The sequence below is a fragment of the Globicephala melas genome, chromosome 19 (assembly GCF_963455315.2).
Source record: "Globicephala melas chromosome 19, mGloMel1.2, whole genome shotgun sequence".
Lineage (NCBI taxonomy): Eukaryota > Metazoa > Chordata > Mammalia > Artiodactyla > Delphinidae > Globicephala > Globicephala melas.
Window position 1 is genome coordinate 139,104 of NC_083332.1, and position 27,015 is coordinate 166,118.

Sequence of the window (27,015 nt, forward strand, 5' to 3'; positions counted from 1 at the left end):
AAAAGTCACAGACCCTAACTGGTTCATCAAACCAGAAAATAACCAAGAAATATATATATATAATATAACAAGAAAATAACCGGCTACTCCTGTTGTGATATTTTTGACCTTGGACCACAGTTGTCAAGGTCCCAAGGCAAAAGGTGTTGGGGGTTGTTTATACTGTAGTCTGGGAGGAGAGGTAGCAGAACATTGGACAGCACTAGGGCCAGCAGCACCTCTCACGGGGAAACTGGCAGCCTGACCTGGTGAAGACAGCACCATATCACAGCAGAAGCCCCACTGGGCCTCACTAAGGAGACCCACTTCTTCCGAAAGAAAGGCACACGACCTTGTCCTCAAAGGTCACTGGGTCCTGCAACAGCAGGCAAGGGGCACATGAATGTGTTCTAAGCATCGGGCACTGGACCTGACACGCCAGTCTCTGTCCTGCCACACACTTCCCCTTATGTCTCCCAAACCCTGTCCCCTGACACACCTGCCCACCCTTTCGTATCTGAGAGCATGGGCTGTCCTCCTGGGTATGCACTCTCCCCATGTCCATTGGTGTTTGGACAATGCTTCTCTTTTTCTGCACCCACCTCATCTACTCAGCTATTGGTCCTTAGTCTGGACACCCCACACTCACCTCAAGGCCTATCTGTAACAACCTAAGAGTTTCCTTCCAAAATCCCATTCTCAGCATCTTCCCTGGTCCAGGCCACCAGTGCACTGCAGTCTGGACATCAGGAGGCCAAATCAAAATCCCCTATCTGTCACGGGCACATGTATCACCTCCACCTAGAGGCCTCCAGACAACTCAGTCTCTACCCGTACAAAATCCAACTGCTAATCTTCCCCCAAATGTACTCCTCCTGCCAACCTCTGATCTCCATCTCATTCTTTATCTGAACACTTACGGTGGTCCTTTACTCTCCACTACGTTCACTCTCCACGTGTAACTGGAGGTCCCATCGACTCCACTTTGAAAGACGCATCCAGAATCTGAGTATCTCTCCCACCTCTCCTGCTTCTATTCTGAGCAGGCCACCCAACATATACCTGCAGCAGCAACCTGATGAAGCTGCCTGCTTTCAGCCCCACCACAACCCCTCTCCCACAAGGCTGCTCAGTGTGTTTACGCGGGATCCACTGGGATAGTTTCAAAATCCTAACTCAGATCACAGCCATACATCTTCTAATGAAAAATTTCTGTGGCTCCCAGCATCCTCAGCCCGTCAACAGAGTTAGGACTCCTATCCTCACGCTCTCGGTTACCCGCAACGGAGACTGGAAAACTTTCCTGAATGCTCGGGTCAGTCTCACCTCCAAGTCTTCGCACATGCACATTCCTCCGCCTGCACCCTCCACATTTTATCATACTGGATTCTGAAAGGGAGACCCCCCGACCTGTGAACGTTCCACTGTCCTGAACACCCAGGCCTGAGGCTGAGTCAGGGACTTGGGGCACTGGGGTTCGGAGTCCAGCCAGGTGGAGGCCAGGAGACTCTACCTCATCCGTGCCTAGTCGATCGGCTCGCTTATCACGCCCGCAGTCCAGCTACATAATGGGTCAAGACCTCGGAATGGCTGGTTTTCGAGCCTGGGTCTTCTTCTCCGTAAACTGGACACAACGCACAGGGCGACGACTCCGGGGCGGCCACGGACACAGACGGGCCTTGACGGAGGTATCCGCAGGGCACCCCGGCGCCAGGCGGTCCCCCGACAGCCGAGGACACACGAGCTCGGGGAGGCGGGACGTTCGCTGCGGTCATGGGGCGTACAAGGCACAGCGAGTGGACCACCAAGGCTCTCGTACCTACCCTACTCCCGTTTCCGCGGGACCGGGGAGCCTCCTGGATGCTGTCCACAGCCCAGCAGCTACGTCCCTCCACGAAGTGCCGATATAAAGGCGGGACAAAGAAGCAATGGTCCGACCCCGGAAGTCCCGCCCCCGCCAGCGCGGCCATTTCGGAAACGCCCCCTCCCTTAGGTGAGCATTGGTCCCTATCCTGGGCTCTCATTGGTCAACACTGTGTGCTGTCGCACGGCGAGGGTGTTTCTGGGTAATGTAGTTCGTGTCTCGTGAGACGTGACGCAACGTGCGTCCTTCCTGATCACCTAGGCAACGACTAGGCGGCACCGCGATTGGCTCCGGGAAAAGCGTCATAGTCAGCCGCGAGCCTTGAACCAGTGAAGGGTCAGGATTTGGGCGTTTTCGCGTGGGCCTCAGGGGGTGGGGCGGGACTTCCGGCACGGCCATTGCAGTCTTCGTTTTGCGGCGGGTTGGGCTGTGCGCAAATAGTTGCTGGGACGTGCGGCGAAGGGGGCCGGGGGGCTCGTGCTGGAACCGTCATCGCACCATGGCAGTCACTTTTACCCTCGGCTGACGGCCCTTCCTTCCTGAGCCTCGGTTTTCCCGGAAGTGGAACGGACGCAGAGAGTCTCCGCGCCCCGCCTTCGTCCCACATTCCCGGGAGACAGCTCCTATATCATACTGGGGAAGACAAAGGCCTTGAGTGCGACCGTCAGCCTGCGGTCACTCCACCCAGTGGGTGTGGGGGTTCGGATGAGCCCGCTGGGCTCTTCCCCGTCGCCGCCTGGCAGGGCCCCGCCCAGCCCACAGGTTGTGACCGGGCCTGCAGCGTCGCAGATGGACCCGGCGCAGGTGAGTGGCGGGTGCCCAAGTCCTCACCCGCTGGGATGCCCCCCTCCTGTGCCTGGAGCCCGTTAGAGAATGGTCGTGTCCCGAATTCTTCACCTGCACATGAGTCTGGGGCCCTGAGAGTCACTTTCCCCTAGCATCCGGAGCCTAGGCCAGAGGTTAAATGGAGCGGATCACGTGGGATAAGGTCTGGAAAGGTGCCCCTAGCACAGGGATCAGCATGTGCCAGTTGCTTGGAGGTGAGTATAAGGTGGAAGTGTTCAGGGAAACCACAGGTCTCCATTTCGTCAGGTGGAAATAACAAGCAGGGGAACTGGAAGCAGGCCTGGAATAGCAGAGTGGGGTGCTGGGCCTCTGTTCGCAGTGTGATGCGAGTCACGGCAAGTGTAGAGCAGAGGAGGGAGGTGTTCTGACTCAGATCTTAACAAGCTCCCTCTGGATGCTGGGTGGAGAAGAGACTGGCAGGTGGGGTGCTGTTGCAGGCAGGAAGACCATTGAGGAGGAGACTGCAGTAGTCCAGGTGTGTGCTCTTTGTGGCTGGAGCAGAGAGGTGCCTGTGAGGTAGGAGAAGTGGTTGGCTCCTGGATGTGCTTTTTAAGTAGGACGGACTAGATTTCCCGATGTGTGGCAATGAGGTATCATGGTTGACCCTGATAGGTTTTCCGGATGTGGAAGTTGGTGCGAGGAGTAGATTTCAGAGGGAAGATAAAGAGTTGGGTTTTGGCCTTTTTGTATTTGAAATGGCCCAGAGGGACTTCCCTTGTAGTCCAGTGGGTAAGACTCTGTGCTCCCAATGCAGGGGGCCCAGGTTTGATCCCTGGTCGGGAAACTAGATCCCACATGTGTGCCGCAACTAAGAGTCCTCATGCCGCAACTAAGAAGTCCGCATGCCGCAACTAAGAATTCCGCATGCCACAACTAAGAGTCCAAATGCCACGACTAAAGATCCCGCATGCCGCAACTAAGACCCAGCACAGCCTAAATAAATAATAAATAAATATTAAAAAACAATGTCCCAGAGACTGCCAAATTGAGGTGCCAAGTGTGCTTTCTGCTGGGTCCAGGCTGGAGACATCTAAGGGGTGGAGGCTTGTGCTTAGATACTGTGTGCAGCTGTGAGCTGGGTACAGGATGATGACCAAGCCTCTGAGTAGAGTGTAGACTTGGGATGAAAAATGAAGCATGGAAGTAACTGAGGTAGGATAACAGATGGGCCCGAGGTTACATTGTTTTACCTCTCTACAGCTCACCAGGTTTTTGTGGCTATCATCCTTGGGTCCAGGGGTTTTTGTCAGGCTATTGGAGTAGCAGGGACATAAAGGGTCAGCCCAAGCTAAGAGTTCCTAAGCCAAGAGTGGGGGCCAGCGGGTCTGGGATTCGTGTATTAGGAAGGGCAAGGACAGCTATGACTGATGAAGGGACAGCATGCACAAGGTTAGAGCTGGAAGAGAATAAGGGTGTTTGAGATCTTACTCATGGTTTTGGGGGGCAAGGTTGAAGCAGCAGAGCAAAGAAGGGGGGCATTAAATAGAGGGGTGAGGGCTGTCTCTGTCAGTGGGAAGTTTTGGCAATCAAGGGCAGTCCAAGGTTAGTATTGGATTTTGCTTGCCTTTGTCGGCAAGCTATGTACATAGTGGTATATGGGTACACTAGGGAGATGCTTGTGATGTGGCCAGGGAGAGGGGCGATGGTATTGCGGGCTGTGGGGAGTGGAGATATGAGGAAGGTATGGTCCTCTGTGTACAAGGTAAGGGAATGAGCCCTGGTACTAGAGGCTTAAGGAAGAAAACAGAGCCCAAATTTTCTTATATTTGGGAGGTGTGACCTGGAGGACACAAGGGAAATTGTCCAATGGGGGAAGTGGGCTGTGTGCCAACCTAGAGCTAAAACAGCATCCATCTATCCACCTTCCATTTGTTCCTCTTGTTTGGTTTGGTCTGGATACAGTGGCCAGTGGGAGTACGAGGAGAGAAGGACACCAGTGGTGCCAGCACCTGTTGTCTTCTCTGAGGTGAGGGCCTGGAGAGGGGGGTGAGCTGCAGGTAGGTGAGGGGAGGATGGACTGAGGGGGTCATGAGAAGAGGAGATGACAGTGGTAGATGTGGCAGAACTCTGAGTCACAGGTCAAGGGCCTGGATGTGCCCATTTGACTATTTGTTTGTTATTCACCCCACCTATTGGCCCCCTGGCTTAGCTGTCTCATCATTGCAGAGTCTGGTGACCTTTGAGGATGTGGCCGTGCACTTTTCCAAGGAGGAGTGGGGGCTCCTTGATGCAGCCCAAAGGCAGCTGTACCACAGTGTGATGCTGGAGAACTTGGAGCTCATGACCTCACTTGGTAAGGCCCTTATGCCCTGCCCAGCCTGGTGGCCAGCATCTGCCTTCTGCCTTCTCCCCACAGAAAGCTCTGTTCATCCCAAAGCTGGACCATGGACACTGCTTCCTTCCCAGGTTTCCTGTTGTAGGTGCTGTGAGTGCTGGGACTGAGCTGTATGCACTCGCCCTGTTTCTCCCTGAGCAGCCTGATGAGCAATCCTAATAGCTGTTAGGTCCCACAGAGGCCTTGTGGGAGAAGAGGTTGGGGATCAGGCATTCTGGTCTGCCTAAAGGATCCCACTGAGCTTGACCAGTTCCTGGCAGGGTGACCTAGTGTGGGGCCATGCCTAGGTTCTGCCCCTTCTCCCAGAGACATTTTTTTTTAAATGGCTTTACTGATACATATAACATTCACCTTTTTTTTCGGCTGTGTCGGATTTTAGTTGAGGCGAGTGGGATCTTTGATGCAGCATGCAGGCTCTTTGTTGCAGTACACACAGGCTTCTCTCTAGTTGTGGCACGCAGGCTCCAGAGCACATGGGCTCTGTAGTTTGTGGGACACGCGCTGCCTTGTTAAGGCTCACAGGCTCAGTAGTTGTGGCACACAGGCTTAGTTGCAACGCAGCATGTGGGATCTTAGTTCCCTGACCAGGGATCAAACCCGTCTCACCTGCATTGGAAGGTGGATTCGTTACCACTGGACCACCAGAGAAGTCCCACGTTCAACTTTTTTTTTTTTTTTTTTTTTGCGGTACGCGGGCCCCTCACCGCTGTGGCCTCTCCCGTTGTGGAGCACAGGCTCCAGACGCGCAGGCTCAGCGGCCATGGCTCACGGGTCCAGCCGCTCTGCGGCATGTGGGACCCTCCCAGACCGGGGCATGAACCTGTGTCCCCCCCATTGGCAGGTGGACTCCCAACCACTGTGCCACCAGGGAAGCCCCAACGTTCACTTTTTTAATGTGTACAGTTTAGTGGTTTTTCATATGTTCTCACTGTATAAATATCACCATAGTCCATAAAACTCCTAGAAAAGAACATAGGCAGTATGTTCTCTGACATAAATCATACCAGTTTTCTTAAGTCAGTCTCCCAAGGCAATAGAAATAAAAACAAAAATAAAGAAATGGGACCTAATCAAACTTACAAGTTTCTGCACAGCAAACGAAACCATAAACAAAACAAAAAGACAACCTACGGACTGGGAGAAAATATTTGCAAATGATACAACTGACAAGGGTTTAATTTACAAAGTATACAAACAGCCCATACAATTCAGTAACAACAACAAAAAATCCAATTGAAAAATGGGCAGACACCTGCTGGGCCTGTGTGCCACAAATGCTAGGGCCCGCACGCCTGGAGCCCATGCTCTGCAGCTGGAGAGGCCACTGCAACGAGAGGCCTGCAAACCACAGCGAGGAGTGGCCCCCCCCCCTTGCTGTGGCCAGAGAGAAGGCCATGTGCAGTGGCAAGGACCCAGCACAGCCAAAAATAAAATAAAGAAAGAAAGAAAAAGAAAAATAAAAATGGGCAGAAGACCTAAATAGACATTTCTCCAAAGAAGACATACAGATGGGCAATAGGCACATTAAAAGATGCTCATCATTACTAATTATTAGAGACGTGCAAATGAAAACTACAATGTGGTACCACCTCACACTGAGCAGGATGGCCATCATTAAAAAGTCTACAAATAACAGATGCTGGAGAGGGTGTAGAGAAAAGGGAACCCTCCTACGCTGTTGGGGGGAATGTAAATTGGTGCAGCCACTATGGAAAACAGTATGGAGGTTCCTTAAAACACTAAAAATAGAGTTGCCATATGATTCAACAATCCCATTCCTGAGCACATATCCAGAGAAAACTTGAAAAGATACATGCACCCCAATGTTCACAGCAGCACTATTTACAATAGCCAAGGCATGGAGACAAATGTCTCCATTTGTCTAAATGTCCCTCAACAGATGATAAAGAAGATGTGGTGTATATATACAATGGAATATTACTCAGCCTTAGAAAAGAATGAAATAATGCCATTAGCAGCAACGTGGATGGACCAGAGATTATCATACTAAATGGAGTAAGTCATAAGGAGAAAGACAAGTACCACGTGAGATCTTACATGTGGAATCTAAAATACGACACATGAACATATCTATGAAGCAGAAACAGACTCACAGATACAGAGAACAGACTTGTGGTTGCCAAGGGTGGGAGTTGGAGGAGGGATGGATTGGGAGTTTGGGATTAGCAGATGCACCCTAGTACATACTGGATGGATAAACAAGGTCCTACTGTATAGAACAGGGAACTGTATTCAATATCCTGTGATAAACCATAATGCAAAAGAATATGAAAAAAAATTGTACATATATGTGTAATTGAATCACTATGCTGTACAGCATAAATTAACACAACATACTTCAATTAAAATTTTTAAAAATTAGAGGTAATAAATATCACCATACTCTAATTTTAGAACATTTTCATTACCTAAAGAAAAACTCTGTAGCCTTTAGCAGTCACTCTACATCCCCCCTCATCCCTTCCTCCTGAGTCTTAGGCAACCACTAATCTACTTTCTGACTATGTAGATTTGCTCATTCTAGATATTTTATACAAATGGAATCATACAATATACATTTTTCTGTGACTGGCTTTCACTTAGCATAATGTTTTTGAGGTTCATCCATGTTGCAGCACATATCAGTTATATGTTGTTCATTTTTATGGCTGAATAATATTCCATTGTATCGATATACCCGTTTTTTTATCCATTCATCAGTTGATGGGCATTTGGCTTGTTTCCACTTTTCGACTGTTACAAAAATTATGGCTGTTATGAACGTTCATGTACAAGTTTTTGTGTAGATATGTTTCATTGCTCTTGGGTAGATACATAGCAGTGGAATTCACAAACTGTTTCCCAAACTAGCAGCACCATTTTACATTCCCACTGCAGTGTATGAGTGTTCTGAGTTCTCTACTTCCTCATAAACAACTTGTTACTATCTTTTTTCTTATAGCTATCCTGGTGGGGTGGTATCTCATTGTGGTTTGAGTTTGCATTTCTCTAATGACTAATGCTGTTGAGCATTTTTTCATGTACTTACTGGCCATTTGTGTATATTTATCTTTCTTTGAGAAATGTATTTTCAAGTTCTTTGCCTCTGTGTCCATGCCTCTGGTAAGGCCCCTTTACTCTGTGGCTTGCTGGGCCCTGTCCTGCACAGTGAGCCTTTCACTCTTAGTCTGGCCCCCTTGGCCTATCAACAAACCCTTGGGCCCATTTCTGTATGTGTCAGTCACACATTTCTAATGAAATCACCCTTTCCACTAAGTGGAACACTCAGTTAACCAGAAATTTCTTGGCTTTCAGGTTGTTGGCATGGAGCGGAAGATGAGGAGGTATGTTCCAAGCAGGATGCTTCTGTAGATGTAGTGTCACAGGTCAGGATTTTCAGTGCACATCCTTCCACCCAGAAGGCTGACAGTTGTGACATGTGTGACCCATTCTTGAAAGACATTTTGCACCTGGATGTACATCAAGGAACACATGCTGAGGAGACTCCCTACACATGTGTAGCATGTGGCAGAGAGTTTTGGTTTGGTGCAAACTTTCACCAGCATCAGAAGGAGTGCAGTGGAGAAAAGCCCTTCAAATGGGACAAGGACAGGGACTTGTTTGTGCAGAGCTCAATAGTCTGTCTATCAGAGAAGCCCTTTACATGTGGGTTAGGTGGTAAGGATGTCTCGGACAGCCATGACCTCCTCCAGCACCCAAACACAGATGGCAGTGGGAAGCCACACAGCAGCACAAAGTGCAGGGAGGCCTTACCACACCCTTCCAGTCTTGGGCAGCTCCCAGAAGTCCATGCCTCACAGAAGCCCTTCAAGTGCAGTGACTGTGGAAAAGCCTTCCAGAAGAGTTCTGTCCTCCTCAACCACCTGAGAACTCACTCTGAAGAGATACCATTTAGATGCCTAAGAGTTGAAAATTCCTTAGAGGAGAAATTAACTCTTGTTAATGACCAAAAGTTTCACACTGGAGAAACATCTCACGTATGTAAGGAGTGTGGCAAGGCCTTTAGTCATCCGTCTAAGCTGAGGAAGCACCAGAAATTTCATACTGGAGTAAAATACTATGAGTGCAGTGACTGTGGGAAAACTTTCAGCCACAAACTCACACTTGTTCATCACCAGAGAATCCATACAGGAGAAAGGCCTTATGAATGCAGTGAATGTGGGAAAGCCTTCAATAACAGGTCACACCTCACTCGGCATGAGAAAGTTCACACTGGAGAAAGACCTTTTGAGTGCAGCAAATGTGGCAGAGCCTTCAGCCAAAGCTCCAATTTCCTTCGGCACCAGAAAGTCCACACCCAAGTAAGACCTTATGAGTGCAATCAGTGTAGCAAAGCCTTCAGCCGCAGCTCTGCTCTCATTCAGCACTGGAGGGTTCACACTGGAGAAAGGCCTTATGAGTGCAGTGAGTGTGGGAGAGCTTTTAACAATAACTCCAACCTTGCTCAGCATCAGAAGGTCCACACTGGAGAACGGCCTTTTGAATGCACTGAATGTGGAAGAGACTTCAACCAAAGCTCTCACCTCCTTCGACATCAGAAAGTTCACACCGGAGAACGGCCTTTTGGATGCAGTGAATGTGGGAAAGCCTTCAGCAATAGCTCCACCCTCATTCAGCACCAGAAAGTACATACTGGTCAAAGGCCTTATGAGTGCAGTGAATGTAGAAAAGCCTTCAGTCGCAACTCCAGCCTGATTCAGCACTGGAGAATTCACACTGGAGAAAGGCCTTACGAGTGCAACGAATGTGGGAAAGCCTTTGCTCACAGTTCCAGTCTCATTGAGCACTGGAGAGTTCACACAAGAGAAAGGCCTTATGAGTGTAGTGAATGTGGAAAATTCTTTAGCCAAAACTCCATTCTTATTAAACATCAGAAAGTTCACACTGGAGAAAGGCCTTATGAGTGCACTGAATGTGGGAAGTTCTTTAGCCGCAAGTCCAGCCTCATTTATCACTGGAGAGTTCACACTGGGGAAAGGCCTTATGAGTGCAGTGAATGTGGGAGAGCCTTCAGCAATAACTCTCACCTGGTTCGTCACCAGAGAGTTCACACACAAGAAAGGCCCTATGAATGCAGCCAATGTGGGAAAGCCTTTAGTGAAAGATCAACACTTGTTCGACACCAGATAGTTCACACCAGAGAAAGGACTTATGAGTGTGGCCACTGTGGGAAAATCTTCAGCCGCCTCTGCAACCTTGCTCAGCATAAGAGGATTCATACCTGAGTGGAGCCTTGTAGAAATGATCTTCGTGAGAAAATCTTCAGCTACATCCAACTTCATGCAGCAGAATACCCACAGAGAAATTACCTAATGTGTCACTAATGTGGAAGAGCCTTCAGAAGCTACTCTGCCCTTTTTGAGCAGCTCAGGCAGCACTGTCTTGCCTCTGGAGCATAAACCTCTTTCTAGCTGCCTGGATCCAAATATTTGCAGCAGTCACCTACATATACATGGAGAGAACACCTCCCTTTGCCTCCCTTCTCCTTTCCTGGAGGGTGTTGGGACTGTCCTAGGCTCACTGGAATGGCTTCATTCCCATTGCCTCTGAGAGGGTTAAGGAATGAACTGACCCCATGCCGGTTGAGAGATTAATCAAGACACATGACAGTCCTAAATGTTAATATACCTAACAGTGCTTCAAGGTACATGAAGCAAAAACTGATAGAACTGCAAGGAGAAATAGACAAATCCACAATTATAGTTGGAGATGTCCACATCCATCCCAGATAATCGGTAAGGACAGAGAAGACGAACAACACTGCCAACCAACTTGACCTAATTGACATTTATAGAACATTCTGTCCAATAAAGGCAGAATACACATTCTTTTCACAGGCACATAGAACATTTACCAAAATGGAGAATCTTCTGGGCCACAAAACAAGGCTTGATAAATGGAAAAGAATTGAAATAATACGAAGTATGGACCCTGACTATGAGAGAATTCAATAAGAAGTCAAGGATAGTATGATGTGTGGAAAACCCTCACTTGGAAACTAAATAGCACACTTGTAAATAATCCATGGTCAAAGATGAAATCAAAAGAAAAATTAGAAAGTATTTTGAATGAAAATGAAAACAGAGGCCATCACAACATATGGAATGTACCTAAAACAGTACCAGGGGAGAAATATTTGTGTGTGTGTCTCCATGTATACTAGTGAAATAAGAATAAGCCCTATGGAGTGTAAAAAAGAATCATTAAATGCTCAATTTTTTAAAAGTTACAACAAAAGAAGCAACCATGACAAATACAAGCCATAATAACTTCTTCCCTTCACTAAAAGGTAAAAGCCAATTGCAGAGGTCACCTGAGCCCCCAGGAGACAGAAATGCAGAACGTCAGGAGGGGCGTCATTGACACACTCGGGGCCCCTCCACAACCCTGCTCACAGTTGCCAGTTGTGTGGTTTCTTAAGGGATGTCTGTCTCCCTGTGTCTTAGTCCATTCCAACTGACAGAACAAAAATACCATAAACTGGGTGGCTAATAAATAATAGAAATTTCTCACAGTTCTGGAGGCTGGAAAATCCAAGATCATGGTGCCAGCAGATTTGGTGTCTGGTGAGGATACTGGATAATAGCTGTCTTCTGTGTCTTCACACAGTGGAAGGAGAGAGGGAGTTCTCAGAGGGTCTCTTTTATGAGGGCGCTAATCCCATTCATGAGGGTTCCTCCCCCATGACCTAATCATCTCCCAAAGGCCCCCACCTCCAAATACCAAACATGGAGGGTTAGGTTTTAACCTATGTATTTTGGGGGGACACAACATTCGGTCTACATCACCTACTAGAATGTCTGTTTCATGCAGGAGGGCCCCTATGGGTTTTGTCTCTGCTGGGTGAGTTCAGTCTCCAGAGCACAGCAGCAGTTTACCCAGCCTGGGGTAGGTGTGTAAGCACTCAGGGAGTGCAGGAAGGGGGATGTACTACTATTTCCCTGTGCTCTCCTACCTGCTCCCTCCCGAGTCAGCTCTGATGACAGGGCTGTGGTCTGGGCCCAGCACAGTCCTTCAGAGCAGCCAAACATTCCCTGGAGTCCTACTGTGTGCCAAGCTCTTGCCTGAGCTCTGTGGTAGATACATTTCATCTCCATCTGATGTGCAGTACAGAGATTTAACGTGCAAACAGACTAAAGCAGCGTCATTGTAGGGTGGCTGGAGCTATGAAGGAAATGAAGCAGAGGTGACAAAAGTGATGGCTGCTACTGCAGATTGGTTGGGGAGAGCTGAGGAGGTGACTCCAGGGGAAGGGTATTCCAGCCAGAGGGCCACAGTGCAGAGGCCCCAGGCAGGAATGAACAATGAGGAGACCCAGTGGCCCATGAAGAGGAGAAGAAGGCCAAGAGGTCAGGAAACAGGTCATGCCGGCCCTTTTGGCTGGGGTGAGGAGTTTGGTTTAGTCTACCCTACCCCCACTTGTTTGTCATCTGAGCCCTACTCGGCTCAGCTGGACTCTTAACTCTGCTTCCACACAGACTGCCATGCCAGGGGCAGACAATTATTACACACAGGGAGAAGGGCCTGAGCAGGCCTGGTGGTGGGCGTATGCCTTACGGTGTTGGAGAGACATTGAGCAGACTGGCCGAGAACTCTGTAGGGTCCTACCCCACGTGGCCACCACCCCTCCTGCCATCAGGGGGTGGGTGAGAGTAATCACTGAAGCTGAAGGAAGCAGTGGTTTCCAACCCCAACCCACAGTACTGGCTAAGCACCATGGCCCAAAGCCCCTCAAGTCCAGGGTTGGTGGCTCTCTCCCCAAACATACCTCCCAGCTAGCGTTTCCTTCTTGACATGAAGCATGATTTCTAGAGAAGCATGATTTCTAGACCAGGGACACAGCTACAACCACATAACAAGTTTCGCTGAACTGACATTTTATTTACCTTTTGAAAGAACAGTTTCCAAAATTTTAAACATAGATCTGGATCCATATGTTGATTCAACCACTTCTTTCCCTGGAGCCCTGGGAGAGCGGCAGCAAAAACAGCCAAAGCCATGGTGTGCAGAGACATCAGGAACACTAGCTGGGTCACAAAAGCCACATCCTAGGACTACAGGATCTTCTTTCAGTCCCAGGGTGATGGCCATGAGGTGAACATGCCCGGAAAGGCTCTGAGAATCCAGGAAACCTGTAGATTATTTGCTGACAGTGACCTTAGACACAGGGAACAGGTTTGCAATTCCTGAGAAATTCTGCATGCCACACCCTGTGAAACCATGGTTCCTGGAACATTTGTGGGTGCCTCTTTAGAACCAGCTCAAACCCTCTCGTTTACCAGATTCCCCACTCCACATGACCTCACTCAGTGCTTCTGTGTCCACTTACTCTTTCCAACAGGCCCCTGTAGCACTTACGGCCAGTCTAGAACTTACCTCCACATTCTCGATTTCAGGGGGCATGTCTTCTGAGCTGATTCTGGAAACAACTTCTTCTGACCAATGCTGGAGATTGCAGAACATTCCCTGGGAACAAGGAACCCAGGTGCTTGTCCCTAGTCACCCGGGGATCTTATACCAACCACCCCATTCTTCAGGTGAGCTCTGGATCCTCAAGTAAACCTGACATCCAGGCTGAAGATGTATCCACAAAGCCCTTCAATCTTTCCCTGGAGGTCTCAGGCACCAGTGCAAGTTAGGCCAACCTTGACTGGAGCTGTCCTCTGCCATCCTGCTGGCCCCACTGAGGCAGACAAAAGTCAGGGACCCCCACAGAAACCGTTCCCTCTATCCATGAGCCCAATTTTGTTCTCAATCCTTCCACACAGATCCCAAAGATTAAGGGTGGTTTAAACAAAAAGGCCTAAAGATTACCAGACATTCCAGAGCAGTGTGAGCCAGTTCCAGGGTTGGATAAATGCACGACAGGGACCCAATGTAGTGTCAACAGTGTCCATGAAAATGGTTAACCTTCCCTGGAAGGCCCCAGCAGACACTGCTCAGCTACTCTTGGCCAGAACTAGGTCATGTCCACACCTAAACCAGTTGGAGGGGGAGAGAATAAGACCCATTATGGGCTCCACCACTCATGATTCTCTCCTTTATCAAGTGGGGAACACAGAGGTCAGCTTCCCTGAGCACACACAGTGACTGATGCACACCACGGGGACCTGCCAGGTGGTAGAAGTGGGATGGCTTCTGTCACAGAAACTGGCAGTGACTCAACACTGCCAACAGCCTGGGCAGGTGAGAGTGCAACACAGCTCCTGAACGCTTCCCATGTACCTGGCACCAGCCCAGTGTGGGTGCTGGGGTGTGACATGTTTAGCTTTCAAATGGCTACTCTCCTCAATCTCCTTTCTGGAGTGAGACCTTTCATGTTGAACAAGGTGCCAGCCATGTCTAAAGGTTTTCCCACATCCCCGTCCTCCTATGGCCTTTCTCCAGTGTGGACTTTCTTGTGCTGAAGGAGGGTAGAACTATGTTTAAAGGCTTTCCCACATTCTGTACATTCATAAGCCCTCTCTTCAGTGTGGAACTGCTGGTGCCGATTTCGGTAGGACCTGGTAGTGAAGGTTTTCCCACACAGGCTGCACTCGTAGGGACGTTCTCCAGTGTGGACTTTCCAGTGCTGATACAGCCCAGAGCGGGTCACATAAGTTTTCCCACATTCACTGCACTCATAGGGCCTCTCTCCAGTGTGAACTCTTTGGTGAAGAATGAAGCTATGGTTGTATTTGAAGAATTTCCCACATTCCCTGCACTCATAGGGCCTTTCTCCAATGTGAACTTTCCGGTGCCGAATGAGGGTAGACAGAACGCTGAAGGACTTCCCACACTCGCTGCACTGGTAAGGCCTCTCTCCAGTGTGAATTCTCTGGTGCAGAACAAGTGCATCTTTGCGGTTGAAGGTTTTCCCGCACTCACCACACTTGAAAGGTTTTATGCCAGTATGAACCTTCTGGTGCTTCCTCAGTTTAGATGGGTAACTGAAGGCCTTCCCACACTCACTACACACATGGGATGTTTCTCCAGTGTGAGTTTTTCGGTGATGAACCAGGGTTGAGCTCTCCATGGGGGCATTTCCACCTGCTGGGCACCTGAAGGGTCTCTCTTTGGCGTGAGTGATCAGATGGTCGAGGAGCGCGAAGGCCTTCAGGAATGCTTGCCCGCAGTTGCTGCACTTGAAGGGCTTCTGTGTGGCGTGGGCTCCCTGCCGTTGCTGGCAAGTGGAGCTGGGTGGGAAGGCCTTGCGCTCGGTGCTTCTGCGTGGTGTCCCCTCTCTGTGGGTGGCCTGGGGCTGGAGGAAGCCTAAGGCGGCAGGGATGTCCTTCCCAGACACCCTGCACAGAAAGGGGTTCTCTGACAGGCGGACTCTGTGGCTCTTCACCTGCTCGGGAGGGGCTTCCTCATCCTGCAGTCTACACAGAAAACCTGAGACAGAAGAGTCAGTCACTGAGAGCTGGCTTAGACGGAAGAGGCACCTTCATCATCAGTGCATGTCGGACACACCCAGAAAGGAGTCCACAGAATTGCCAGGAGGTTGTAAGGAAAGGTCTGGATAAGAAAGGGCTGGCCCAGTGGAGGAGGGCTCTGCCAGAGCCCAGAATAGGGGAGACCTCAACAGGGACCAGGACACAAAGATGGGAACAGTGCAGGGAAGGGATTCAGGGCCTCTAAGTCACTCCTGTGCAAAGGGTATCGACAGGGCCCTAGCTACTGGAGACAGCAAGCACTGTGAAGAGGCTGTGTCTACTCCAACGAAAACATGACTGTGACACAGTAGCTGGTGCTCAAGTATTACTGAAGGATATGTACGCACCTCAAATCACAAATACAGGAGGTCACAGTTGACAGTTCTGCACTGGCACAGAGGAGAGGAAATGACAAGACACAGAGGCCAGAGAGGTGGGTCGTCCAGAGCCATGGTAGAGATAGCAAGACCACACAGTGAGTCCACAAGAGGGGAGAGGAAAGGTGGGAATAAGGTGTGGTCACTGGCCCCAGCACCAAAATGTCAGTGTACTCAGATACCCATTACTGAAACCAAGGCACCCCCTAGCCCCATTCACCAAGACCAGGACCCATCCTGGCCTCTGCTCTGCTGACCACAGTCATATCCACCATGTTGGGCACCCAGGGCTCTTCCTCACCCTTCATTTGGGCCACCTCACCCTTCATAGGGACCTCAAAGGTGCAAAGCCTAGGAGGTAGAAAGGTAATAAGATGCCAGCCCAAATCAAGGCTGACCCATCCCTACACGTACCACAGGAAGCTCATGTCACCATGGCAACCAAGTAGGAAACCAAGTATTAGAACATGAACCTCTTCTGTACATTTAAAAAAAAAATTGTCAGAGAAGCAATTGTAATGTTCATTTTTTTAAATTTATTTTTTAAGTTGAAATACAGTTGATTTACAATGTTGTATTAGTTTCCGGTGTTCAGCAAAGTGATTCAGTTATATAAATATACATATATATTCTTTTCCATTATAGATTATTACAAGATACTGAATATAGTTCCCTGTGCTATACAGTAGATCCTTGTTGGAACCTCTTCTGTACATTTAAAAATTTGTTAAGAAGGTAGATCTCATGGTTTATTTGCTTTACCACAATTTTTTAAAAAAGACCCTCCTGTGAAGCAAAACTGACATAACTAAAGAAAGAAATAGACAAACAATAATATTTAGAGACTTCAATTTCTAACTTTCATATATGGATAGAACGACTAGGCAGAAAATGAACAAGGATATAACACATGAATAACAATAAAAATCAACTAGACCTCCAAGACATCTATGGAACATGCCACCTAACAACAGCAGAATACATATTCTCCTCCATTCTCACATGCACATGGAACATTCTCCAGAATAGACCATTTGCTAGGATATAAAACAAGACTCAGTAGACTTCAGACAATTGAAATCATACAAAGAATGTTCTCTAACTACAAAGGAATTAAAACAGAAATCAGGGCTTCCCTGGTGGCACAGTGGTTGAGAGTCCGCCTGCTGATGCAGGGGACATGGGTTTGTGCCCCGGTCTGGGAAGATCCCACATGCCGCAGAGCGGCTGGGCCCGTGAGCCAAGATCCCACATGCCACGGAGCGGCTGGGCCCGTGAGCCACGGCCGCTGAGCCTGCGCATCCGGGGCCTGTGCTCCGCAATGGGAGAGGCCACAACAGTGAGAGGCCCGCGTACCGCAAAAAAAACAAAAAACAAAACAAAACAAAAAACAGAAATCAACAACAGAAAGAAATTTGGGAAACTCACAAATTTTTAAAAATTCGTTCCCATTATGGTTTATTACAGGATATTGAATATAGTTCCCTGTGCTATACAATAGGATCTTGTTGTTTATCCATTCTATATATAATAGTTTGCATCTGCTAGTCACAAACTCCCAATCCATCCCTCCCCTGCCCCCCACTTGCCCTTGGCAACCACAAGTCTATTCTCTATGTCAGTGAGTCTGGGAAACTCAGAAATTCATGGAATTTAAATGAAGTACTCCTAAATAACCACAAGGAAAGTTACAAAACATTTTGAGATGAAAGAAAAAGAGAACACAACATACCAAAAGTTATCAGGAAAAGTATTGCTTAGAGGGAAAATTACAAAAACATCTCTGAGCTGTCTTATTCACAACACTTCTGACACCACATGAATGGGGGCTTTCCCACACCATTTCTCCAGCTCTCTGACACCAACTGGGTGTTCAAGGATTCAATCCAATTCTGACACCAACTACCTGGAATTAGCATCAGATTCCACAGGTTATGGATGCAGTCCCACAAGACTGCCCCCACTTCAGACATCAACGGAAAGTCCCAGGGCTCCTGTACTTTCTGACCAACTGACTATAAATCTGGGATTCTCACAATTATTGATTCCTCCTCAGGTTCAATAATTTGTTAGAACAGATCAGAGAACTCGGGAAAAGAGTTTGCTTACTATTACCAATTTATTTTAAAGGATACAACTAAGGAACAGCCCAATGGAAGAGATGAAAAGGCCAAGGTATGCCAGGGGTGGGGATTGAGGACATAGGGGGTAAGAAGTGTCCATGCTCTTGATGGCACCATTCTCCCAGCATCTCGCTGTGTCCACTAACCCAGAAACTCTCCAAACTAGTCATTTAGGAGTTTTTATGGATGTTTTATCACATAGGCATGACTGATTAAATCACTGGCCATTGATGACTGGCCCAATCTCCAGCCCCTTTCCCTTCCCCAAAGGTCAGGGTAGCGAGGTGGAGAGGAGAGGTTGGGAGTAGCTGAACACCCCACCTTACAATCATGCCTTGGTCTTTCTGGTGACCATCCCCCATCCTGAAACCATCTAGGGGTTCCCAGCCACCGTCAACCCATTAGCATACAAAAGACTCTCTTATCACTCCAGAGATTCCAAAGGTTTTAGAAGCTGCATGCCAAGGAACTGGGAACAAAGACAAAGTATATATTTCTTATGTCACAACACACATATTGAAAAAAGATCTCTATATGTGTAACTGAATCACTTTGTTGTACCCCTGAAACATTGTAAATCAACTACACTTCAATTAAAAATAAATTTAAAAAATTTAAAGAAGAATCTTCAATATCCCAACTTTATACTTCAAGGAACAACAACAACAAAAAGCAATCCAAAACTAGAAGAAGGAAGGCAATAAAAAAGAGCAGAGATAAACTGACTGAAGAAGAAACAGAACAGCTGAATAGACTTAAAAACAAAATAAAAAACTTCCCTCACAGGAAAAAAAAAAACCTAGGCCGAGATGGCTTCACAGATTAATAATAACACAGGAATAAGAATTAACACCAGGGGACTTCCTGGTGGTCCAGTGGTTAAGAATCCACCTTCCAATGCAGGGGACTCGGGTTGGATCCCTCGTTGGGGAACTAAGATGCCACATGCAGGGCATCTAAGCCCAGGTGCCACAACTACAGAGCCCACATGCAGCAACTACTGAGCCCATGTGCCACAACCAGAAAGCAGCTCACGTGCCGCAACAAAAGATCCCGTGTGCCACAACTAAGACCCGACGCACCCCAAAATAAATAAATAAATATATTTTTTTAAGGAAAGAATTAACACCAGTATTTCACAAACTGTGCCAGAAAAAGAAGAGAAGGGAACATTTCCCAACTCATCCACTGAAGCCAAAATTATCCTCATACTCAATCCAAATAAAGACATAACCAGAAAAGAAAACTACACCATTGATAACTCATGAATACAGAAAATCAATTACTGTAATATACCACGTTAACAGAATAAAGGACAAAAATCACATGGTCATTTCAATAGACATGGAAAAGCACTGCACAAAATCTAACGACTTTTCTCTATAAATGCCCTCAACAAACAAGAGAAGGGAACTTCCTCACCTGAAAAGGGCATATGCAACAAACCTATGGCTAACATCATACTTATTAGTGAAAGACTGAACGCTTTTCCCATAAGATCTGGAACAAGACAAGGATGTCTACTCTTACAACTTATATTCAATAAAGTACTGAGGTTCTAGCCAACCAAGTCAGTTAAGCAAAGAAAGAAGTAAAAATATCTCTACTCACAGATGACATGACATTATATAGAGAGAAAATACCAAGGAATCCACCGAAAAGAATAACCATTAGAACAAATAAATGAGTTTAGCAAGGTTTCAGGATACAAGATCAGTATACAAAAATCAATTATATTTCTATACACTAGCAATGTACAATCTAAAATAAAATTAACAAAGTAATTCCACTTAAAAGAGCATTAAAATGAATATTTAGAAATAAATTTAGCCTTGTAAACTGAAAACACTTTAAAAAATTACAGAGCTAAATAAATAGAAAGACAACCATGTTCATGGATTGAAATACATTAAGGTGGCAATCCTGGGAATTCCCTGGCGGTCCAGTGGTTAGGACTCCACGCTTCCACTGCCAAGGGCCCGGGTTCAACCCCTAGTCGGGTAACTAAGATCCCACAAGCCACTCAACGGACAAAAAACAAACCAAAAAAAAAAACGGCAATCCTGCCCAAATTGATCTACTGATTTAAATTCATGGCTCACACCTGGCCCAGAGAGGCCCCTATAAAACTTCTTTTGGAGGAAGAAGGCCAAAACCAGAACAGAGAGGGCCCACAGCTTCAGCAAAGTCACGAAGCCAGAAAGAGGAAGAGCTGGATAGGATTTGTTAGGCAAACTGTAGACATCTGAACCCCAAGCCTTACTCCAGGAGCCTGTAGGGCAACAGGTGTTGAGGCTGCCAACAGGGCTGCTCAGAGAGAGGCAGGGGAAGAGCACACAGCCTCTGTGGGCTTTAAGATACACAGAACTTCCCATGGATTAAAGGCAGAGGTGGTCAGTTTGCTGAGGGAAAGTGTGAGAGACTTACCCAGTGAGCCAATGAGTGCAAAGTTCTCCAGCATAACATCACGGTACAGGCTCCTCTGGGTCAAATTAAGGATCCTCCACTCCTCTCGGGAGAAATACACAGCCACATCCTCAAAGGTCACAGGGGCCTGTAATGATGAATTCAACTGAGCCTTAGGGTCAATAGTGGGCAGAAAGCCAACCAAAATATGAACAGAGAAACACATCCATGCCCTTGACCTGTGTCTCAAGGTCCTGCCACAGCTCTCACTGACATCATCTTTCCCTTTGAGCCCGCACCCCTCACATACCCTCATACCTCCTTCCTCCTAACACCTCAATCTCAGAGGACTCCCAAGGCCCCCAGTACCATTGGTGCCTCTCCCTTCATGCTGCTACTAAATTCTGCATCCAGCCCACAACAACAGGCTGGTGACCAGAGAGATGCCATCTATGTACCCCGCCAAGCACTCAGGCCCCACCCTATTTCCTGCCAGCCAATTCTCTCCGTGTCCCAGAGGTCACCTTTCATAAGGAAAAAAGACTATGTTCTCCTCTCTCTCTCTTAGGCCTGAGTACATCATCCAAGGGCCCTCCAGTCTGTCCTCCTGCATGCAGACACATAACTGTACCGCAGCATGGTACAACTCCACACCCTCACCACAGCCTCGCCAGTCCACCCCACTGGCAACTCCCGCGTTCCACTGTGCACAGTGGTGTGTGTCTCCAGTGCGCTACCACAGAGAGCATCTTCAATCCCATCCTGCCTCGTCCACCCCACACCTCCCATGGCCCACAGCCAAGGACAACCCCCAGCTCTGCACAGAGGACCTACTTATCCTTCAACCCTCAGCCGCCGGGATCCACACACGGAGCTCCGAGACCCCCAGCCCTCCTCTTCTCTATCTCTGCATAGACTGTTCCTTCACCTGTCATAGCCTTCCTCACCTGTCACGGGCTCATTCAGAGTCCGGACCCGCTGGGTGGGGATCCGGGTGGTGAGAGCCTGGGGCGCACCTCCCACTCACCTGCGCCTCCTCTGCCATTGGAACCTGTGGGCGGAGAGTTTCAGCGGACGCAGCTGAGATCCGCACCCGCCACCCCGTCCAGCGCGCTGGAGCCTCCGGCCGACCGAGAAAAATGTGCCCGAGGACTGGGAGCAGCCTCGGGACGTTCTCAGGGTACGACAGCGAGTCTCAGGAAAAGCAAGTCATGCCCGGGGGTCACGGAGCAAGCAAAGGCGTGGCGAGGGTCCCTGCGCTTCTCTCAGACGGGGTGGTCTCTGCGGTGCGAGCGCTGCCCTCAAAAGTGCTCGCACCGACCACCAGCGGCGGCAAAACGAGTACCACAGGGAAACGCCGGAAGTCCCGCCCCGCCCCGCCCGTGCGCCTCCGTTAAGTCTGCGCCCGCGTTACCCGCGACCTCGTTCGGGGAGGGCGCGAACTACGTTTCCCATAAGTGACGTCGCAGACTGCGTCCGTACCGACGGAGCCAATGACAGCCTAGGAGAGGGGCGTTTCCGGGAGAGCCTCGTGGGCGGGGCAGGGACTTCCAGTGTCGGCTTTAGTTCCTTTGGACCCGCGCCGGGGCGGAGAGAAAGGGCTGCGGCAGCGGGGCGTGGCGTCCAGGAGGCTCCCCGGGCCCGCGGCCAGCGGAGCGGGCGAGGTGCGAGAGTCGGGGAGGTCCCACCACGCCCTGTACCCGCGGTGACCGAGCCGAGGTGACCCCGGCCGTGGAGAGGTGCAACTGAAATGCACTCATTTCAAGTGCAAAGTTTGATGAGGTTGGAAAAATAAATACACCCATTAATTAGATTCGAGTCACTCTCTGGAGTAATCTCCTTAGCCCAATACAGCTTTGTCCCACCCACCTCCATTATGCTGTTATTGGCAAATATATTTGTTTGTTATAGGCCAAACAGTACAATTATACTGGTTTTATACAGTTGCTTTTAAAATAAGAAATATGAATTTACGGTTTCTTTTATACACATGTCAATCATTACAGTATCATACAGAATAGTTTTGCTGCATGAAAAATCCCCTCTGCTCCATCTACCCCTCTCTCCCCCTGAGTCCCTGGCAATCACTATTTTACTGTCTCTATAGTCTGGCCTTTCCCAGAAAGTCATAAAGTTGGAATCATACAGTATGTACCTTTTTCAGACTGACTTTTTGACTTAGGAATACACATTTAAGATTCCTCCATGCCTCTTTGTGGCTAGATAGCTCAGTTCTTTTTATTGCTAAATAATATTCCATTGTATGAATGTACCAGTTTCTTTATTCATTTACCTATCGAAAGGGATCTCAGTTTGATTCCAGCTCTAAGCAATTATGAATAAACCTGTTATAAACATTCCTGTTCTAGTGTCTGTATGGACATGTTTTCAACGCATTTATATAAATACCTAGGAGTGTGACTGATGGATCATATGCTAGGACTGTATTTAAGTTTGTATGAAACTGCCAATTGTCTTCCTAAGTGGTTATATCATTTTGCATTCTCACCAGCAGTGAGTGAGAGTTCTGGTTCCTCCTGTTGTCAGTATTTTGGATTTTAGCCATTCTAATAGGTATGTAGTGATACTGTTTAAGTTTGCAATTCCTTAAAGACATATGATGTTGAGAGTATTTTCATCTGCCATCTGTGTATCTTCTTTGGTGAGGTGTCTGTTCAGATCTTTTGCTTTTTTTTTTGGCCGTGCCACGTGGCATACGGGATCTTAGTTCCCCTACCAGGGATCGAACCCATGCCCCCTGCAGTGGAAGTGCAGAGTCTTAACCACTGGACTGCCAAGGAAGTCCGCATTATCCTTTTAAAACTGACTTCGTATTCTTGAATTTTAAAAGGCTTTGTTTATTTGTGGGGGTTTTTTTTGGTACATTTTGGATAAAAGTCCTTTATCAGATTTATGTTTTGCAAATATTTTCCCCTAGTCTATGGCTTGTCTTTTCATTCTCTTTCATGGTATCTTTCACAGAGCAGAACTTTTAATTTTAGATAAGTCCAACTGAATTTTTTTCTTCATGGATCATGCTTTTTGTGTTGTATCCAAAAGTCATCTCAATGCCAAACTCAAAGTCACCTAGATTTTTTTCCCCATGTTATCTTCTAGAAGTTGTACAGTTGTACACATTTAACTCTATGATTTTTTTTTTTTTTTTTTTTTTGCGGTACGCGGGCCTCTCACTGTCGCGGCCTCTCCCATTGCGGAGCACAGGCTCCGGACGCGCAGGCTCAGCGGCCATGGCTCACGGGCCCAGCCGCTCCGCGGCATGTGGGATCTTCCTGGACCGGGGCATGAACCCGTGTCCCCTGCATCGGCAGGCAGACTCTCAACCACTGTGCCACCAGGGAAGCGCCAAGGATTATTTCTTAATGCTCAGCTAAGTGTGAGTCTTTAAGACTGAACCACATGTTGAAAAAAAAAGGCACTAAAAGCACACTGAATCAAGAGGAATGGGAAACCATCCTAAGAAACACATTTTAGATTTAAAAAAAAAGACTGGACTACATGTGTCACAGGGGTGGTCTTCTGGGTGGAAGGACCTCCCTTGAGGACTTGTGACACTCTTACAGAAGCACCCTGCTTGAAAGATGCCTCCTCATCCCGCACTCCAAGTCAACAACGGGAAAGCCAAGAAATGCTGGCAAAAGTGCATCTTGACTTTGATAGGAGAGGACAGCCCCATCACGCATGTGTGTCTGACACCCAGAATATGTCCATTGAGGAGGCTTGAGTCAGGTTAATGGGCTATTGTGCAAGATCACAGAGTGGAAGATTCCTCATGAAGGGCAAGGAGACACGGATGAAGTACAGAAGATGGAGAGTCTGCTTGGAGGAAGACCCTCAAACACACTCCTCTGTAAATGGGTTTCATCTGTGAACACTGTGTAGAAGGATGTGTTCAGGCCCAGGAAAATCCAGCTGTAACTGAGTAGCTGGTGTTCAAGGACTATTCAAGCATACGTGCACACCTCATGATACACTAAGTGAAGGCCGACTCGGAGAGCACTGCAGAAGGAGCAGTGAAGAGTGAAGGAGCACTGCAGAGAGGAGCAGATAAGAGGCAGAGGACAGAGAACAGATAGGTGGGAAACAGGCAGGGGAGGAAGTCAGACTAGAAATGGCAATCCTGGGAGTTCCCTGTTGGTCCAGTGGTTATGACTCTGCGCTTCCAATGCTGGGGGCCTGGGTTCGATCCCTGGTCGGGGAACTAAGATTCTGCAAGCCGTGTGGCGTGGCCAAAAAAAGAAAAAAGAAATGGCAAGAGGGTGGAATGTCCAGAAAGGGGAAGGAACAATAGGCGTATTCATTTCTTAGGCTGCCATAACAAAGGACCAGGAACTGGGTGAGTTAAAACAACAGACAGGTCTTCCCTGGTGGCTCAGTTGTTAAGAATCCGCCTGCCAATGCAGGGGACACAGGTTCGAGCCCTGGTCCGGGAAGATCTCACATGCCACGGAGCAGCTAAGCCCGTGTGCCACAACTACTGAGCCTGTGCTCTAGAGCCCGAGAGCCACAACTACTGAGCCTGCGTGCCACAACTACTGAAGGCCACCCGCACACTGCAATGAAGATTAGCCCCCGCTCGCCGCAACTACAGAAAGCCCGTGTGCAGCCACGAAGACCCAACGCAGCCAATAAATAAATAAACAAACAAAACCAAAAAATCCAGACGTTTATTGTCTGACAGTTGTGGGGGCTAGAAGTCCAGAATCAAGGTGTCAGCAGGATCACGTGCCTTCCATAGTGTCCAGAGGAGAATCTGTTCCTTGCCCCTTCCATCTCCTGGTGGCTGCCAGCCTTCCTTGGCTTGTGGCCACATTACTCCAATCTCTGCCTCCGTCGTCACATCTCTTTCTCTGTCTCCTCTGTCTCCCTCTTGAAGGGTACCTGTGATTACACTGAGGGCCTACCCAAAGAATCCAGGATAATCTCCCCATTTTAAGATCCTCTATCACATCTGCAGTTTCTTCAGCCATATAAGGTAACTAACATTCACACATTCTAGGGATAAGGACATGGATATCTTTGGGGGCCATTATTCTTCCCACTACAGAGCCCTTCACTCTGCTTAAGGGGGAAGTCCAGAACTGCTGGGAGCATCAAGCTCTGGACTGGCCTCTTGGCAAGGGAGGGGCCACCTGTGTTGATGAGCCAAGTCTGTATCCCATGGGGGGTTGGGGGGACCACCCAGAGTGGGCTGGAGCAGAAGAGCCATACTCCAGCCTGGTGCAGACGTGAATGATGCTCTCAGACCACATGCACACAACCAGTCAGGAAAGGACACTCGCTTCTAGGGATCCCTGGAAATCAAAGTCGAGAGTCGTGAGTAATTTAAGCCAGGGCTCAGCAGACTACAGCCTGTGGGCCAAATACAGGCCATTTTCTATTTTTGTCTCGTCCCCAAAATGAGAACAGTTCTTACATTTTTTTAGTGATTGAAAAAAAAATCAAAAGAATACTATTTCATGACATGAAAATTACATGAAACTCAGATTTCCACGTCCATAAATAGAGGTTTATTGGAACACAGCCATGCCATGCATTTACATATTGTTTATGGTACTTTGACTCTATGGTGGCAGAGTTGAGCAGTGACCAGAAACTTCACATCCTGCAAAGGAGAAAATATTTACTATCTGGCTCTTTACAGAAAAAGTTTGCTGACCCCTGATTAAGAAGTCATAGAGCTGAAGAATTTAACCAGAGGAGCGGCGTGTAAAACAAAGGTGGCTGGAAGGAATTTGCTGGAGGAGGAGAGGATGGGGATGGCCACACTCAGCAGTTGCAGTGCGACTGACTCCAGCGCTGCCTGCAGGTGAAGATCGAAGATCGCGAGGGCGCCCTCCCATCACAAGTCAGCAGCTGGCAGGAGGCGGCCATGCCAAGCCCTGCCAGACGGCTAGGAGCTACCTCAGAGCCGTCGGTTCTGAAGACTGACTAAAAGGACGCATTGAACTCAGAAAATCTGTCAAACTCTTAGTTACAGTTTATTACAATGAAAAGGTACAAATTAAAATTGGCAAAGGAAAGAGGCATACAGGGCAGGTTCTAGGAGAGACCAGGCACAAGCTTCCAGGTGTCCCCTCCCAGTGCAGTGCCGGATTCTCCCAGCAACGATATTTGACAATAGAAAAAGCTGAGACAGAAACTAATACAGGCAGAAAGATCAATGTCTTCTTCAAGACTGTAGCCTAATTCTTTTTTTTTTAAATATCTTTATTGTAGTATAATTGCTTTACAATGGTGTTAGTTTTTGCTTTATAACAAAGTGAATCAGCTATACATATACATATATCCCCGTAGCGCCTTCCTCTTGCATCTCCCTCCCACCCTCCTTATCCCACCCCTCTAGGTGGTCACAAAGCACCGAGCTGATCTCCCTGTGCTACATGGCCGCTTCCCACTAGCTCTCCATTTTACATTTGGTAGTGTATATATGTCCATGCCACTCTCTCACTTTGTTCCAGCTTCCCTTTCCCCCCCCAACCATGTCCTCTACGTCTGTGTCTCTATTCCTGCCCCCACTTTTTTTAAAAAAAATTATTTATTTTGGCTGCTCCAGGTCTTAGTTGCGGCATGTATGTGGGATCTAGTTCCCTGACCAGGGATTGAACCAGGGCCCCCTGCATTGGGAGCG

At 48.1% G+C, this 27,015-nt stretch overlaps 2 protein-coding genes across 5 annotated transcripts; one reads left to right on the forward strand and one right to left on the reverse strand.

The window, feature by feature from the left end:
- The first annotated feature begins 2,417 nt into the window (after window positions 1-2,417).
- Window positions 2,418-14,268, forward strand: LOC115848040 (zinc finger protein 132). 2 transcript variants are annotated; one of them, XM_060289048.2, is made up of 4 exons: window positions 2,418-2,647; window positions 4,856-4,982; window positions 8,340-8,368; window positions 13,442-14,268. In XM_060289048.2, the coding sequence occupies exons 1-4, from the start codon at window positions 2,549-2,551 to the stop codon at window positions 13,460-13,462; spliced, it is 276 nt and encodes a 91-aa protein (XP_060145031.1). In that variant the 5' UTR covers window positions 2,418-2,548; the 3' UTR covers window positions 13,463-14,268. The 2 variants fall into 2 exon arrangements, with proteins under 2 accessions (XP_060145031.1, XP_030704194.2); XM_030848334.3 differs by lacking the exon at window positions 13,442-14,268 and having other exon boundaries at window positions 8,340-11,436.
- Window positions 13,038-21,720, reverse strand: LOC115848051 (zinc finger protein 584). 3 transcript variants are annotated; one of them, XR_009560058.2, is made up of 4 exons: window positions 21,394-21,720; window positions 20,388-20,514; window positions 13,422-15,419; window positions 13,120-13,177 (listed from the first exon to the last, which is right to left on the reverse strand). XR_009560058.2 is itself a non-coding variant. In XM_030848369.3 (3 exons), exons 1-3 carry the CDS (start codon window positions 21,409-21,411, stop codon window positions 14,416-14,418), a joined length of 1,149 nt encoding a protein of 382 aa, XP_030704229.1. In that variant the 5' UTR covers window positions 21,412-21,720; the 3' UTR covers window positions 13,038-14,415. The 3 variants fall into 3 exon arrangements, 2 of the variants coding, with proteins under 2 accessions (XP_030704229.1, XP_069900470.1); XM_030848369.3 differs by having other exon boundaries at window positions 13,038-15,419; XM_070044369.1 differs by lacking the exons at window positions 20,388-20,514; window positions 21,394-21,720 and adding an exon at window positions 16,058-17,387 and having other exon boundaries at window positions 13,038-15,419.
- Window positions 21,721-27,015: the final 5,295 nt, after the last annotated feature.